This window comes from Pristiophorus japonicus, chromosome 14, assembly GCF_044704955.1.
Source record: "Pristiophorus japonicus isolate sPriJap1 chromosome 14, sPriJap1.hap1, whole genome shotgun sequence".
NCBI lineage: Eukaryota > Metazoa > Chordata > Chondrichthyes > Pristiophoridae > Pristiophorus > Pristiophorus japonicus.
Genome location: NC_091990.1, coordinates 25,369,885 through 25,387,987, shown reverse-complemented (window position 1 = coordinate 25,387,987; position 18,103 = coordinate 25,369,885). Strand labels below are relative to the sequence as shown.

The 18,103-nt window shown below is 42.6% G+C and overlaps 1 protein-coding gene across 3 annotated transcripts in view; it reads left to right on the top strand.

The window, feature by feature from the left end:
* The window catches only part of cep85 (centrosomal protein 85), a 62,376-nt gene that overhangs the window by 2,751 nt on the left and 41,522 nt on the right, over positions 1 to 18,103 (top strand). For 2 of the 3 annotated variants that reach the window (XM_070898999.1, XM_070898997.1), the window contains exon 2: positions 9,587 to 9,656. In XM_070898999.1, coding sequence (XP_070755100.1) covers positions 9,602 to 9,656 — 55 coding nt within the window. In that variant the 5' untranslated portion in view covers positions 9,587 to 9,601. Of the gene's footprint in view, positions 1 to 4,085; positions 4,326 to 9,586; positions 9,657 to 18,103 lie in introns of those variants that run through there. The other variant, XM_070898998.1, reaches the window with a different exon arrangement.

The window sequence follows — 18,103 nt, the reverse complement described above, 5'->3', positions numbered from 1 at the left end:
AACTACTTCCTGTGGTAGAGAATTCCACAGGTTCACCACTCTCTGGGTGAAGAAGTTTCTCCTTATCTCGGTCCTAAATGGCTTACCCCTTATCCTTAGACTGTGACCCCTGGTTCTGGACTTCCCCAACATTGGGAACATTCTTCCTGCATCCAACCTGTCCAAACCTGTCAGAATTTTAAACGTTTCTATGAGGTCCCCTCTCACTCTTCTGAACTCCAGTGAATACAAGCCCAGTTGATCCAGTCTTTCTTGATAGGTCAGTCCCACCATCCCGGGAATCAGTCTGGTGAATCTTCGCTGCACTCCCTCAATAGCAAGAATGTCCTTCCTCAAGTTAGGAGACCAAAACTGTACACAATACTCCAGGTGTGGCCTCACCAAGGCCCTGTACAACTGTAGCAACACCTCCCTGCCCCTGTACTCAAATCCCCTCGCTATGAAGGCCAACATGCCATTTGCTTTCTTAACCGCCTGCTGTACCTTTGGTTTGGGACTTTAATTTTTTCCTGTATTAAATGGCATAACACGAGAGCAACTGGAGAGTACAGTAGCAAAGACAGATGCCTAAGAAATTTGATTGTAGCAGTTGGGAGCAGGCAGCTTTGGGAGAACTGTACATTGGGGTAGCAGTTGGCAAGTTCTGCTAACTGGTTTAGAAAACGTTCTAAGTTAAACTTGTATGAATACAAGAGGCAGTATTCCAGATATCTGGGAGCGAGTTTTGTATGCAGCAGAAGTGGCGTGTGAAGTTTTGCTGCTATTTTATGTGGGAATATTGTATTGTATTGTTTTAGGTAGTAGAGGCTCCATTTTGTTCAAGTTCAAGTGGATGTTCAAGATCTTGTGGTGCCACTTGAAGAACAGGGCTTTTCTTGTTCAGTCTCAATATCCTCCCTCGAACACCAAAGTGAGTTACGTTTCTGACACTCTTAACAGCGGTGATTGGAGATTGATGTGAAGTCCTTTGTTATTTCCTCTGATGTGAGAGATGCTATAATAAATGTAAGCTTTTTTTCTATATCGGAGTGATTCATTAGTGTAGTATCAAAACTAAGATAATTTATGTCAAAAGGAATCCCGGTTAGAGCAACTTTTCCCAAGTTGAAAAGCAAGTTATGCTTGACGGGGCCCAGAAATTGTTTGCAATTCTGAAGCTAGTTTGATAATGGTGGAATGTCTGTTTAACTGCTGGCGTATAATGAAAATTAGCACATAATCGAGAATCTCAATTTTTGGTTTGCATGTATGATACAGAAGTACCCCAGTCGCTGCAACGAACGCTAGCATGATAGATACAAAAGTAACATTGTCATTTCAAGGTCCTGAGCAAGGGCTCTGAAAATTCTGGCAACCAATTGGGCTGACAGTTAATTGGGATGTGGATAATGGAGCTTTCACTAATTTTAAATATAAACTACACAGCAGCTTAGAATTATTCAGTGTTTTGTATTGTAGCAAAATGCTCAGCAATTCGTAGGTGATTGGTCAGGCCTGATGGGAGATTCATGAAGGCACAAAGACTTGGATTATAAGAAGACCTTTGGGTGGAGAAAGATGCAGCACAATGGAATTGCTTCCTATCCATGGTTGAATAGAGGAAGAACCCACTAGACCAGAGGTGGAAAAGGGGAGAGTTTGAGCAAGAATGTGAAGTTTCTGGTATGGACGAAATAGAATGGCTTGGGTCAATTAATATCGAGTTAAGTTCTGGTTTATCCATGACTCTCAGTAGTCCATTCCCAGCCAGATATGCCATGCAATGATTGAAGCCAGAGTCCCTGGGTGTCTGGTTACTGTACAACTTTCTGGCAAGGGAAGCATGGTGCTGATCAGAACATTTGATGAGCAGCAGTAACATGGTTTATTCTGGTGTTTGGGAAGTCGATGATTTACAACACTATCAACACTGTTTTTAAAAAGTCAGTTTCATGGTACTTATGGCATCTGTATTCCTGTAAGCAGGTTAATGCAGTGCTTTAATGCAAATAAAACTAGAAATGGCCTTTGTAAAAGTATTTTTATTTTGTAAAAACCCTTGCTGATTGCTACCCAGCTGTAATCGGCTCAGGCAGCACAGATTGGAGGATCAAACCTGGGATTAGTGCTTGCCAACTGAGCTATTGTGAATCCTCACCAAGTTTATGCTTTATAATTGATGTCTTGAGGGTTATGGAGCAAGCTAACTGCAGTTATAGCTGCAGTCAGATACTTGGGTAATAGTGTGACATGCTGAATTTTTTTACTTGGCGTTCTAGGTCAAGAATGAAACTGTTTTGCTGAGCACTCTGGAGATGCATAAACTGAATTTTGAAGATTAGGTGTGACATATTTTAAGTTGGTTGCAACCTGATCTTAAAAGTATATTAATTGCTTTGGGTAATACAAAAAGCGCTAAATGCTGGCTATCTGTAGTAAGGCATGGATAAAGGGTATGCACCTGAAACATTCACCTTTCTTTCCTTTCATGTGGATGAAGCTCCTATGCAGTATTTGCAGCAGCTCAACAAGGTAGAAATCAGTGTTTGTGTAAATGGGGAGCAGTTTGAGTGTTAACTCATTGAGGGACTGCGAGTCAAATATATCCCTTGTTTTCTCTTTCTTCCCATCTCGTTCCTTCCCCCCCCCCCCCCCCCCCCCCCCCCCCCAACCCCAATTGCAGTCACTGAGTCTCGTCTATATCCTGTGGTGCTGCTGATACTTAAATATGTACATGTACAAAAATATTCCTGCTAGGAGAGCGTTCAGGGCAGCTCCACTCAGTCTGCCCTTGCAGATTGGAATTCCTGACACCGGATTCCAAGATTCCACCTCTGGCTGTCTAAAATTACAGCAAAATATTGCTGTTCTTTTTAAATGTCTTCAAAGAATGATGTGTATTGAGTAGTATTGTGTGGTGTACTACATTCTCTTATTTGAGATGTGTGAAAGGCCTGCAAGTGAAAGTTGATGTATGTCTGTTTTGAAAGCTGTCTGGTGAATTCATTGCTGCCCTTGACTCTTTGTTGCATAGATTGGTGTTGGGTTGTTTAATTGTGCATCTTGAGCTACAGAATCTGGTTATGCTTAAACACTGGAAGATCTTTGTAATGTAAATAATGCCCAAGTTAAAAGTGCCTCTGTAAACCATACAAAGGAACAAGTACAACACATTTGCTTGCTCTGTAATGTAGTGCCACGTGGCCTCTTGCAAATTGCTGGCATGTTGGAATGGATTCTAAATAGCTTTTTTTCCAGCAATTACCTATAAAAAGATTTTAAAGCTAGGTGACCCCCAGATTGTGTTTATCATGAAGATTCTTTTGAAGACTCATTTAATATTAAAAAAAATCATGATCAGGGAATTTAAAATAGTAGGCTGATTTTATTTTGATCTTGTTTGCAGGCCAACGGAGCAGATTGCAGAGAGGACACATTTACTTCTAACCTTTCCCGTGGTTAGCTTGAGGTGTAAAGTTTTTGTATTTTTCTCATTGAGAAACCCAAGTCAAGGGCTAAAATGCATAGTACAGGACATCACCAAAGCTTGCCAGATAGTTGATTCAGCTGAAAACACTGTAGTCCATTTAGTCTCCACTTTCAGATTACCAGCCCTACAATTTTCCCATTACAGCATGAATTTAGTATACTGACTTCAGACATGCATCCTGGGCTCTTTTTTTGTTGGTTGTCTGAGCCATGCGGAAACTGGTGCCATGCTTCAGAATCTCCAAACTAATCTATTGAGAAACCCACACCCAGTTTCTGCCTGAAATGGAATGTACTTGAGTGTTCCCATTGGGGACACATCACAGTTGCCCAAGTCCATGTGTGTGGGTAAGATCCAAGGTTTAGGCAGTATGTGCAGGGTCATTTTACCAATTATAACCATGTGGCTTACCAGCAGAGAGTATTGGTAAGCATCCTGTAGATTGTTCAGCAAAGAGCACCTTGCCCATTGTCATTGTCATACAGGATTTTCTGGAGTGGAGTGGGAAGAATTCTATCCTCATGTGGTGATCTACCCCTTCCGGTCCGACTAATCATCTAGGCTGGTTGGTCACTGCTTTGGAATACTGTGGACCTGCTAGTTCAGATATGCACGGGATCTAACTTAATGGCCTGCAATTTGTGGTTAGCAGCGAAGCGCAGCTATTCACTGCTGGTCCCGAAGTGCACTTCACACAAGCATCTCACCATCCCTGTGTTGAGAACTTGGGGTTTACCAACCTTCAATTCAAATCAATGGCAATTAATCGGGATTCCCTTGTGCAAACTACTATGATGTCAACCAGATGTCTAAGCAACCAATCAAAAGACAGAATTCTCAGACCGCAAGCAAGGAAGTGAGTAAGCTCTTAAAATTCTAACTTTTTTTAAGAATGTTCGAGCAAAATAAAGATTGGGGTGCGCTCATGGGGAATATGCAAACCTGAAATAAAGTTTCTTAAACATTGGAAAAAATTTTAATTAATTTTCCAGCCCCATAATTTTTGTTTAGCAATAGTAATACTGTTAAATACCACCAAATGTTAAACCCAAAGGGATTAGGTGTAACTGGGGTTTTAACAGTGGAAGAGCTGAAGTTTTCGGTCAGTTTCAATTATTTGATTGGTTACACATATTGCCGCTCTGTGTGGTGGGGTGGGTGGCACAGTGCAGCTCTGAAACTTCAGGATTTCCACCTGTGTGCGCGGCAAATCCCGAGGTTGCGGTCAGTTTCAAAGGCGAGATGTTGGCAAACTATGCCAGTTCGCTGTAATTTTGACTGCAAATACTGGGCCAATATGCAATGGCATTGCAAGTGTCATTAGTCCCATGGACTACTGAATGCATTCCAATTCTAGCGCACACCTGCACATATAGAAAGGTTTGTCTTAACTCTTTGTACAAAGTGAGGTACAGAATTGATGGTCACCCAGGGCCTGCTAGACCCATAGGTACTTTGCAGCTGTGTTTGGAGCTGTCTGAGAACCTTCCCCTCAATCTGGACATTCTTAATATTTTAAATATCTTCTACCTGTTTTTTTTTTAGATCTCAGCAAGTGATCCATGGGTGAATTACTTCTCTGGATTTGAGGCAGGTTTTGAGACTTTTTTGAAGATTGAGATTTTAAGCTGGTTGAGAGATTTAAATAATGTTCCAAAATACAACATGTAATTTGGTATTTCTGGACTTGTGGCTTTGATTATTGCTCTGTAGAACTCTGAATTGCATACACCAATGTGAACAAACTCCAAAAACATAATGGTCTTGTAGGACTTGAAATAAAACCAGAAAATGTTAAATACACCAGCTTAAAAGCATCTGTAAAGAGAAAGGGCAGGCTGCCTTTGATTCATTTTAAAGTTAAATCCATATTTCTCTGTTAAGGCAGTGACTAGCTGAGCTCCACAGCCCAAGAAGGTTTGATTTGTGTCTATTAAGTTAATTCATCTGAGCTGATGTGTTAAGTGTACTTCAGTTGGGGCAAGTGCCTCTGTTTTGGGGGGGGGGGGGGGGCAGGGGGCTGAAGAAGCCAGATTCCTATTCGTGATTATTCTCCTGCAGTCTTCCTCCCAATAAAAAAAATGCTGAGCAGTAATGCCCTGCATCACATTCCCACAAGCACGACTACCGCCACCACGGTCACTCAATCTTCTAACCGCTACCATCTGAGCTTGCACATAATGCCCACTTGGGTTTGGACTAGATGGCATTTTGCACTCAAGGGGCCATACTCCAAGAATCAGGCTTTGGCTGAGAAGGGAGTAAATTGGCTGGAAAAAGAACAATGTGAGTTTGAATATTGATTGTGGGCGGGCGATTAAGAAGATGCATTTCCAAAAGAAAGTGAAGCTTTCTGTTCCAAATTCTTGCAATATCAAGACTTGGTGTTAAAACTACATTTCAATTACTTAAAATGTAGTATGTGCTGATGCCTTGTATTTATCTTTCCCCACTGCTAAATGTAGCCTAATTAATTGAAATGTGAAAGCCAAATATTGCGGATGCAGGAAATCCGAATTCAAAACAAAATGCTGGAAATACTCAGATGAAGCAGCATGTGTGGAACTAAAAAACAAGTTAATGGGCTCAAGTTTCGGGCCGTGTCTAAAATGGCGCAGCCCGGACCTGGACGCCCGTTTTCCGCGCCACAAAGTGCGCCTAAAAAAAACTCACCTATTCTCCGGCTCCCTGCAGGTCCTCTGGAGCTGGGCACGGCGCAGCATCAGCTGTGGGGGCGGAGCCAGGTCCCTGCGCTGAAAACAGTGCCGGGATCTCTGCACATGCGCGCTACAGTGGGCACGCATGTGCAGTAGCTCCATACGCCCAAAACTGTGGGAGGGGCCTGAAGCACGCAGCCCCTAGCCCTGGCCGAATGGCCTCACTGTGGATAAGGCTCACCCCCACCCCACCCCACCCGACCCGACCTGACTTCCCGGACCAGATCCGACCTCTTTCTCCTTCTCTCTCTTTCCTCCCCCCCCCCCCCCCCGGACCCGAGACCTGACGCCACCTACCTGTAAATCCAGCCCAAAGTCTTGGGGCCCGGCCTCCCCCTCCTTCCCTCCCTCTCTCTTTCTCTTTTTCCCCCCCCCCCCCCCCTTCCTGTCAGAAACACAAACACTGACAGACGCACACTGGGGGAGGCCGTCCCAGCACGCTGTTGGAGGACTCCCGGTGCTGCAGTCAATAAGTAGAAAATGTTTTTTGTTTTGTTTTTTTAAAATTTTTTTTGATTGATTTATTGATGTATTTATCATTTATTATTGATGGCTCTATTTGTAAAACTGAAGTGTTTAATGTTGTAAACTTCCCTTTTTTAAACCCCCCCCCCCCAAATTCCCTATGCCTGATTTGTAACCTACGCCTGATTTTCTAAGTGTAGACAAGATTTTTCTGAGTGTACAAAAATCTACACTTACTCCATTCTAAGTTAGTTTGGAGTATGTTTTCACTGCCTAAACTTTCGAAACGGGCGTAAGTGGCTGGACGCGCCCCCTTTTGGGGAAAAAAAAATCTGTTCCAAACTGAAACTGTTCTAACTGACTAGAACTGGAGCAAACTAAATGCCGAGAATTGCAATTTCTAAGATGCTCCATTCTAAACCAGTTGCTCCCAAAAAAACAGGAGCAACTCGGGCCGAAACTTGGCCGCAATATTTCAGGTTGATCTTTTGTCAAACTGGAAAGAGTTGGAGATGTAACCGGTTTTGAGCAAGACCAGGGGGAGGGAAGGAAAGAACAAAAGTAAAGGTGATGTTGCTGCCAAGGGGAATTATGCAGAAGTAGAAGAGGCCAGGGAATGGACCTAGTGGACCCCAGAGCTATTTGGGTGGGAAGGGAAGCATTTGCTGCAGATGCTTTGGCTGTGGTCAGATAGGTAAGAGTGGTGTCGTGAGGGCAGTACCCACCCCTGCCCCCGAGCTGCACGACCAAGGAAAGTGTGATTAAGTGAGTCAAAAGCTGAAGAGAGAATGCACCATGCTCAGTCAGAGAATATCCTTTGTGAATTTGGTTAGGGCTGTATTGGTGCTGTAATGGGTTGGAAGTTGGATTGGAGAGGTTCAGAGGGAGTTGCAGAAGAGAGGTACAGACTTGGAAGGTGGTGATATGTTCAAAGACCTCAGACGAAGGGGAGGTTGGAGGTGGTGTAGTTTGAAAGGACTGGTGGTTGATTTTCTTTTATTGAGGGGCCTTGTAGGTCTTGGACATATTGGAGGGGTCCTCAAGGTACCATACCTGATGATTTCATGAAGAGCCACTGGCTATTAAATGCAGACTAAAAATCCATTGTATTATAATTTATCCAACACTTGTCAGTTAGGAGTCTCCTTTAATCTTGTATGATTCTAAAACAATTTTCATCAACGGTACAGAGTTTAATGCTCCTTTTTGACAAGTTAGTGATTGAATTTTGTTTTTTCACTTGCAAAATGGCTGTTATGGGGCTTCTGCATAAACACTGATGATCTTACTTGTAGAAAGCTAATTTAAGTATGTCTGCTGACCAGTTTGAGCATAAAACCAGGTTTCTACTTGAGCACTTGCCTTCCGGAGTAAACGGTGTACAGCACTGACTATTAGATGAACAGCTCCCTCCCCAGTCCTGAACAACAGTTTACTTATGCTGCATCAGTAAAAACGGTGCGAAGGAGCAGGTTTTGCAAATTGCACTCCTTTTCCCTCCCCACCCTCCGTGCATGTTTCTGCATGTGCTACCTGTTTTGATATTGTATAATAATCTAGGTGTTAATTTTTCTTCCATGTTGCAACACAAAACTAAACTTGTTGAAATCTAGACTTTTCCAACTAGTAAGCAGAAGTTTAAAACCAACTGATTTGTTTTAGGTTGTTGCACATGCCACAAAGCATTTCCACCCTGGTTGGAAGAGGCCTGTAATCTTTAGAAAGGAGGTTTTGAAAATACTCTGTAGCCATCAAAATAGAACTGTAATTGCACATCATGGGGCCTATGCCACAAGACAGCTGTACTTTCATTGGACAGCCTAGTCCATTACTCAAAGTAGAAAATTGTAAACTCCAATGTATTCATTTCATTGTTATTATGGAGTAGGTTGATGTAGTAGCATGGTGCTGTGGCTGAGTAGGACTTGATCTCCATACAAGGTCCTGATTTCTTCAGTGCAGCTGGGGTAAGCAGTGAGATGGATGCTTTTTCTTCATTCTCTCCTCCTGGGGTAGAAGTATATTTCAGGGACGATTGACCTGCCTGCTCTTGTGGTCTTCTAGTGACCAGTTTAACAGTAGCATTGGCAGAGTACAGGGTACTGGTCTATCCTTTTGGCTGGTATGTAGCAAACATCAATAGTTTGGTGCTGTCTTCTAATGCACTTCAGATCCTTGCATAAATTTGTATTTCATTGTTGACTTTTGTTTATCTTTGTAGTAGAAAGTAGATCCATCTTCTCCAAGCTTGTGTTAAAGCCATGTTAAGTACAGATCGTATTTCTGTACAATTGAGTAGGATTAAACAATCCACATCTTTAGAGTAAAGCCCTTTCAAACCAGTCGCGTGCTTTCTAGACTGATTACTGAATCGAGGTCTGTTGTGTTTTCAACTCGAGTCTCAAACCATAACTCGCTCATGGGAACAAATAGCATATTGATGCTGAAACATGTTTGGTATTTCTTTCAAAATAAAACCATGAGCACCAGCATATTGCAATAACCTTCCAGTCAAAGCAGGGTTTGATCAGGGTTCGAGCCCTTGGCCCACTTAATGAGATTTTTTTTGAAGTTTCCTTTGTAATGTGCTAACCATCTGTGAAATAGAGTAACTAGTATCTGCCTATGAAAACAGAATAAGATTAATTCAAGAGTGGGAGAAAAGGAAAATAGGAAACTTAAAAAAAAAAAAATTACTGAGCAAAGAAAGACCCATGAGTGAGACGGATTTTGTTTCTTGAGCAGAGTTTGTACTTCACATCACTTTCTGTACTAATCTAGTACAGCTAGTCAGAATTGGTTTAAGTGCATTGCGAGTGAAGTTTGCTATATGATCTATTGCCATCACTTTTTTTAAAAAAGCCGTCACTTCTGTTCTGTTAAATGTTGTGACTTGTTTTAATTATTTGTCCTTTTTTTTTTGATTTGTGAACAGGTGAATTGATTTCACATGGCTACCTCCAGGAAGCATAGAGACTCGATTCAACAGCAGACCAACACAATAGGTAGAGCACTGAATCACTGTTTGAACAACAGACATTCTTCCTAGTATTCCTGCATTGCCTGCTTTCTTACTTTTGCCACCCAGTGCTGTGTAAATTTTTATATTGTGTCCACTTGAAATGTCTTTGGAGAGAGTATTTTGAATTGCATAGAATTTTACAGCACAGAAATGGGCTATTCAGGCCAACAGGTCTATTGACTGTGTTTGTGCTCCACACGAACCTCCTACCAGCTTACTTCATCTCCCCCATCAACAAATCCTATTTTCTTTTCCCCCATGTATGTATCCATCTTCCCATTAATGCATCAATGCTAGTTGCGTCAACCACTCCATGTGTTACTGAGTACCACATTCTCTCCATTTGAATAAAGGAAGTTTTTCCTGGATTTATTAGTGAATGTCTGCTATAGAAATATGTTCTGTCTACCCAATCAAACCCCTTCATAATGTTAAATTATCAGGTGACCTCAGTCTTTTTTTTCCTGAAGAGGCCCAACCTGTTCAGTCTTTCCTGATAGCTATATAATTTATTTTCCACAATTTTGTAGAGCTCTTCACGTATAAATGCATCTGGAATTCACAAAAATGATTTGCAGCAGCACAAAGACAGTTATATTGGAGCGATTCTAGCAGTCAGCGCACATGGAGATGGCAGAATACCAATCTGAAATTATATATTAAGGGACTGCTCATTTTGTGAAACTCATGTGTATGGATTTAAAAATGATCACTTGTAGAATGCTGGAGTTAAGTACTGATGCTCTACTGGGTGAAATAAGTATGCTGCTCCAAATGTGATGCCAATGCACAAAACCAGCTTGCTAATAACATCCTTTCTCTTTTGAATCTCTTGTCCTATTTGGCTGCATATAACTAGAATCAGCTTTTCAAACTGCTCCAATTTCCAAAACATGTATAGGCAGATGTCATTGGTACAGACTTGCTGGGAATAATTTTTTGTTTTGAAGGCCTTTGCATTCCCAGCTTTATACTAATTATGAAACTATTATGGAGGTTGCAAAGATGTTCAGGTGTACTAACCTTTGTGATACCATCCATTCTGTTGAGTTGGCTGGCTTTTTCAGTGAAGAAATGGCTGTCCTGCTTTGACTACACATTGTAAATGGGACTATATCAGGTTGTGGCTATGCTGAGGTTGCAGTTGATTGGCTTGAATTGAAGTGGTTAAGGTTCTACAGTAATTCTGAGAAACAAGTAGGGTCACTACTAGAACAAAAACAGAATGTTTAAAACCCTCCAAGTCAGACAGCATTTGTAAAGAAAGGAAAAATGTTTGATATTTCAAGCAGAGCCTGTCTTCAGAACAGGATGTTATTACACATGAACAACTCATAAGGAACAAAGTAAAGTAACAGCTGGTCAACCCCAGGGGTGCAGGCCACCCTTCCAGCGATCCATTGATTGGATGCCTATTTCAAGCACTAACCTTCTCTCTTCCCCACCCTGGCACCTGCAAGCGCAGTAGATGCAGCAACTGTGTTAACCACCTCCTGCAATACTGTCCATGGCCTTGCTTCTGGGTGCGACAGTGATTTACTTGTACTTCCTCCAACCTCGTATATGGTGTTCGCTCCTCATGATGCGGTTGGTGGTCTCTACATCGGGGAGAACAAAAGCAGATTTGCTGATTACTGAACACCTCTGTTCTGTCCACATGTATAACCCCTGAACTGAGTGTCGCATTCCACTTTAATTCTCCATCTCCCACTCTCTCTCATTGCTCTGTCCTTGGCCTTGTATGCTGTTACAACGCAGCTCAACACCAGCTTGCGCAGCGGTCCCTCATCTTTCTATTGGGAATTTTTAGCCATCTGGCCTTCATATTGACTTGCGCTTCAGACCTTAAACACTGATCTTTTCTCGACGGGTACTGAGAATGTAGTGTGTCCTCTTCTGATTAAGTGCAATGCTTGAAATGTCACCCGTTTACATTTCTTTACAGATGCTGCTTGATCTGCAGTGTGTTTTCAGCATCTGCAGCACTTTGTTTTAGGGTCTCTATTGTCATGAACAAATTGAGTTGGTTTTAACTGGGTGCTTTTGCTTTGAGAGCTATGTGATTACCATTGTCCTTTAATTTTAAACTGCTGCATGCACAGCTAGCACCCCCACCCCTTTCCTCATTTTCCTACCTATTTTCTTTCCATTTCTTGAAGGTTCTAACTTGCTAGGATATATATTCTTGGGGAACTTGTCTAAATGGACATTCCTCATTTGAGTCAAAACTATGAATAGTGGACAATTTGACTGTGAAGCACAGTAGCTGAGCCCAAACCAGTCCTCACTTGGTGAGCGTCGCTGGATAGCAATTGGGGGCAGGGGGACACTGGCAGACTTCACCCATTTTCCTCTTCCCCCTCCCTTTATTCCAAGTTGGCACTTCAAAAGGAGTTGAAAGAAATTTACTGACTGGGTGTTTCCTGAGTCTGTTTTCCTCCTCTTGTAGTTACAGGCAGTTGATAACCATTCACAATTATTAACATTACCACAATTTTTCTTTATAATCAAATGTGAAGATTGTTTAAAACTAATCTGCTTGGAGATGAGTTAAAATGTATTATTGTTTGTTTTCCCTCCTGGCAATCTGCTATTGTAGCATTCAGTGTTGAAGCAGTATATGTTGACACTAGTCTGAGATGTGCCTCGCCTTTCTAAAATATCTCTGCTAATACAAACACTGCTTTGTTGATAACGTTGACAAGCTTGTCTGTACTGCTGTGTGGGAATGCGATCAGGCTCAGACAGGTATCATGGAATTTTTTTCCTTCAGGAAATCCCAGCTATCTGCTCTCGAAATTCATTACATTGTCTGTAAATGGAAAGTATTTTGAGTTTGTGGCCCAGGAGTAATGTGCAGGTATTTTGTTAAACTTTAAATTTTGCATCTAGAAGCCAGTGTCTGGAATATTTTTAAATTGATAATTTGCATGCTCTCTTTGCAGTATGATCCTTTTTACATCTCGTATCTACTAAAGTGAAGGAGTCCAAAACTAGGGGCCATAAATATAAGATCATCACAAAAAAATCCAATCAGCAATTCAGGGGATATTCCTTTACCCAGAGAGGTTAGAATGTGGAACTTGCTACTGCAGAACCTAAGAATTAGCAGTAGTAGGCCTTGCAGCCTCTCGAGCCTGCTCAGCCATTCAATAAGATCATGGCAGATCTTCAATTTCAACTTGCTTTCCTGCCCGATCTCTCTCTCCCATAATTCCCAAGTCCAAAAATCTATCTCTGTCTTGAATATACTCAACTATTGAGCATCCACAGCCCCTTTGGGATAGAGAATTCCAATGATTCATAACCCTGTGAGTGAATAAATTCCTCCTCTCTACCACAAGGAGTAGTTGAGGCGACTAGCATAGATTCATTTAAGCGGAAGCTAGTTAACACGAGGCAGAAAGGAATAGACTGATGGGGTGAGATGAAGTAAGGTGGAGGAGGCTTGTGGAGAATAAAGAACGGCATAAATGCCCATCTCCTGTTTCTGTGCGATAAATTGTGTGCTTGGTATTGTAGCAAAGAATGAGAATTTATTCTACCTAACCACCTACAATCCCTGACTATGCTCAGGACCTTGATTCTGCTGTCAAACCTGAAACAAACTAGTAGTTGCGCTCTGCCACTCGTGGTTGGAGTGGTTTACGCCGAGTTTAAGTGTGTATGTCTGGCACTTTTAACCATATATTTCCTGCTAAGTATCATGGTACTGCTTTGGATGAGCACTCATGTAAACTGGAAGTTGAATAGCTGTATTTTTTTGGTATTTGCTGTCCCATTTTAGGAATGGAAGCGCAAATTATAAATTCTGTTCTGTGCCTAACTAGAATGTGGACGTGTCTGCTCAATGCTCATTAGAGTGGGGTAGCGGGGCGAGACTACATTTTTAGGTGGGGGCGGAGGATTGTGTTTGTTTTAGGTGCATGTTATATCTTAATAGGATCACAGAGCCCAACTTTGCCCAACCCCTTTTTTCGGCGCACTTACCTTAAGTGCGCCAACTTTTCGTGCCAGAAAAAAAGGGCCCCATCCTGGCCTCTTCCGAACCCCCGGAGTCCTGGTGTGGGGGGGGGCGGAGCAACAGGCCTGTGCCGAAAACAGTGCTGGCACTGCGCACATGTGCAGTGAAGTCTGCGTGCTTGCTCCTGCCCTCCCAGCATGTCCTGTGGGCTGTGAGCAGGACCCGATGCTCGCAGCCCCTATCCCCGGCCGAAGGGACGCCCCGATCTTGCCGCACCCTATCTCCCCGGCCGAGTGGCCTCCCGCACCGGCTGGCCCGCTGAGTTCTTGGGCAAGGTAGGACTTCTGTTTTATTTTTTATTTATTGGTTGTGCTTGAAAGTTTTGATTTTGGGGGGCGGGGGGGAAAAGAGGAAAGAGGTTTTTTTTGGGGGGGGGGGGCAGGGAGGGAGGATTTACTTCACTTTTATTAGTATTTTAATTGTTTGAGCTTTTCCTTGCAATGTTTGGTGCTTGGTTGTTGAAGTCCTCTCCTCCAGTTCCCTTCCCTGCCCTAATATCTGTCGATTGTGCGCTGCTTTTTCTTCACTGCCCGCAAGGTTTTTCAGAGCTGGCCACATATGCTGACCTAAGTCGATTTGGAGTAAGTTTTTGCTGGCCAAAGTGTCAGGGAGCACCCCTTTTTTGGGGAAAAAAAAAAGACTGACCTAAAAAAAAAAGTCGTACCTAACTGACTTACTCCAGAGCAAACTTTGGGGAGAAAATGGCATTTTTTTTAAACTTGCGCCAGATAAACCGACTTACTCCAAAATAATTGATGCAAGTCATGGCCAAAGTTGGGCCCTTAGTGTCTACACCATCCCAATTCAATAAAGCATTTTTTTGTGAATTTTCTTTTTTTCCTTACGGGGTCATTTTAAATTTAAGTACCAATAGTTTGTCAATGCCATTGGACAGACAATGTAAAAACCTTGAAATAAGGAACATGGTGGTGGATAGGAAGCAAGAGTAAAAGTTAAAAATGTGGGGTGGGGGCCAAGTTGTAACTTTTTTTTTTCAGAGCCTTGCATGCTAAACGGCTGTAACCATTTGTGTGTGTGTGTGTATACAAAATGTTTTGGGTAGAAATATTTGTTACAATGAAAATGAAGATGGGTTGGTTGTTACTGTATAAAATTTGTCTAAAATGCATGCTTTAGTGGGAAATTTGCCCAGTGGTCAGGGACAGTCCATATTGCGCAGTGCTTGGACACTTGGGGCCCAAGTTTCGGGCCACGCAGCCCTGACCTGGACGCCCGTTTTTCGCGCCACAAAGTGCGCCTAAAAAAAACTTCCAGATTCTCCGGCTCCCTGCAGGTCCTCTTGAGCCGGGCGTGGCGCAGTACGAGCTGTAGGGGGCGGAGCTAGGTCCCTACGCTGAAAACCGTGCCGGGACCTCTGCACATGCGCACTACAGTGGGCGCACATGTGCAGTAGCTCCAGGTGCCCAAAACTGTGGGAGGGGCCCGAAGCACGCAGCCCCTAGCCCTGGCTGAATGGCCTCACTGGGGCTGCGTGCATAAGGCTCCTCCCATGCCCAGCTCCTGCTTCCTCCTGGACCGGACCCTGACCCGCGCTCCTCCCCCCCCCCCCCCGCCACCCCCTGGATCCAGCGCCACCTACCTGTAAATCTGGTGCTGGGGACGGGCCCTGTCCGAAGTCTTGGGCATCCCAGCATGCTGTGGAGGGCTCCCGCTGCTGCAGTCGGTAAGTAGAAAATGTTTTGTTTTTTTTAAAAAAAATTTTGATTTTTATTGGTTGATTTATTGATGTTTTTATCATTTATTATTGATGATGGCTCTTTATTTGTAAAACTCAAGTGTCTAATGTTTGTAAACTTCCCTTTAAACCCCCCCCCCCCCCCCCCAATTACCTATGCCTGATTTGTAACCTACACCTGATTTTCTAAAGTGTAGACAAGGTTTTTTCGAGCGTACAAAACTCTTCATTTACTCCATTCTAAGTTAGTTTGGAGTAAGTTTTCACTGCCGAAACTTTGAAAACAGGTGTAAGTGACCGGACAAGCCCCCTTTTGGGAAAAAAAAATTCTGTTCCAAAGTGAAACTGTTCTAACTGACTAGAACTGGAGCAAACTAAATGCTGAGAATTGCAATTTCTAAGATACTCCGTTCTACACCAGTTGCTCCAAAAAATCAGGAGCAACTGAGGCCGAAACTTGGGCCCTTGGAGTGCGGTGGGTTCTGATTTGGGCAAACATTGAGCAAATGTTTATTTCAGTTGATGGAAATCTGAAGGTAGACCTGTAGTAGCACACTTTGTGGAATACTAGTAATAGGGAATGTCTGGGAATTGTCTGCCCTCTTGCTCAGCGATGTTACATCGTCTTGCAATAGAGTACAGAATGTGGACAGTGAGGAAGGAGGAAATTACTTTTTTGGGAGAAATGTACTTGTGTGTACACATTCACTTGGAGGTTTTGTCATGTATTCTTATAGCTAAAGGCAGAAGCCTACATCTGGGTCATGTTAGCAGGGGCAATTTATTGCCTTCAACACTATCGAAGTGTATAACTTGTAAATGAAAACCAAATATAAGAGGTAAACTGGACTCACTTTATTCTGCTTTGCTCCAGATGATTAACATTCAAATATTAAGACTGAAATCGCCCTCAAAATGGAGATTGATAGTGTATGTGAAATGGGAGGTTCCTCGAACTGCAATAAAATCGGATGCATCGATTGCAAGATTTCTAGATTATATAAACAAGCGTGAACCCTATCCTGCAGGAATTATAGTACGTTAGGAAAATATTACATTAGCAGTAGTTAAAACAGCAAAACTGTGTCTGAGCATTCATTAGTGAAACATTAGAGATTTATCCTGTTGAGATGACTCCACGAGGTTAGAGAGAAGAGAGCTGTAATCAGCACGAGTTGTAAATAAATGATATGCTAACAATCTTTAAGTGCAAAAATTGGGCCAGCATCTTGGGAAGGGGGAAAAAGGCTGTATGCAGTCAAGGAGCTGGCATTCCACCAAATGCTTCCTTGTTTTAAACTGCATGTGAATCATCCTCCATTTGAAGAAACTTGGTACAGAGCACAATGCTTCCAGAGACCAATTATCTATTTTGGATGGATAACCCTGAGCTGCTTATTGCAGATAACTGCTGATACCTTAATTAAACTGGTGATCAGACAGGTGCAGCATCAGTATGAATGCAAGCACTGATAAGTGGCATAGTCTGCCCCCTAAATCGGTATCTACCTGTGGAGGGGGAGATGTAGTGTTGTGCATTTGAGGCAGTGTACTGTACTTGTCGGGTTGTAGACATCTTAACTTGCGCTGTTCTGAGCTTGATTGTTCCTCCCAGCAGAAAGTTACAATGTCGCAGGTGAGGTGTAGTATGATAATTCGAAGTCTGATCTTATCTGTGTTCTGACTTTCTATTGGACCCTTCAGCACACTATAGGTCATTGGTCATATCACAAGACATAGGATATATGGCACAGAAACAGGCCTTTTGGCCCAACCAGTCCATGCTGGCATTTTATGCTCCCCATGAGCTGCCTCCTATCTTTCCTCATCGCAGTTGTTGCGCCGAATTCGCTAGATGTTCGAAGGATCAAACACATGTTTGCAATTTTCCTTTTTTTAGTGTTCCCACAGTAAGTTTAACCTGAACAAAAGACTGACACTAGATTCACAAGCCAACTTATCTTTAAATGCTTTAACAAACATTGCTCATTAGTTACTACAGAATATAGGACTCTCAACCTATATGGATTACAGAATATAGGACTCTACTTGTATAGATATTAAGGTGATCAAGCTCCGTCCGACTTCAGCTTGGGGATTCTACCCCAGGTTCCTGCTCCTGCTGTCGTGGTGTTCCTAGGTTCTTGCTAACTTCCTTCAAAATCTTGTCTAGTTATACCCTTTCTTCTCCGCTAAACACGTGTCTGTTTCGACATTCTACTGACATTTCATCTTTGTACATGTACATCCTTCTGTTATCGTAACCCTGTCTTGCCTCCATGAGTTATTAACAATTTGGTAATCTTACTGTGTGTTCCCCATATCTTGATCAGTTGGGTCTTTTCATCTCTTCCCACCCCCTGCTATTTACTACAGCATGCTTCTGCTAAGGTAACTTCCCCCTGCCATTTGGCCTATAATCTATTATTCCTGCAACTGACCTTTTTGTTCGTTCACTAGCATTTGAAGGGACCCTGTTAACTGACATTCCTTATTCATACACACACACACACTCTTACACATGGTGACTCCTTTTGAATTTGGCTTTACTATTCATTCGGCAGCTTTTATTCTCATCTCATCTCATCTCTCCTTTTTGAAGTGCCTGTTGTTTTCAGTTCGAGACAGTCTACTGGTTTAACCCTCGAGCATGAATTAAATTCTTGATCGTGAATTCTTTGATATATCCACAAAATCTATCGGCATCCTC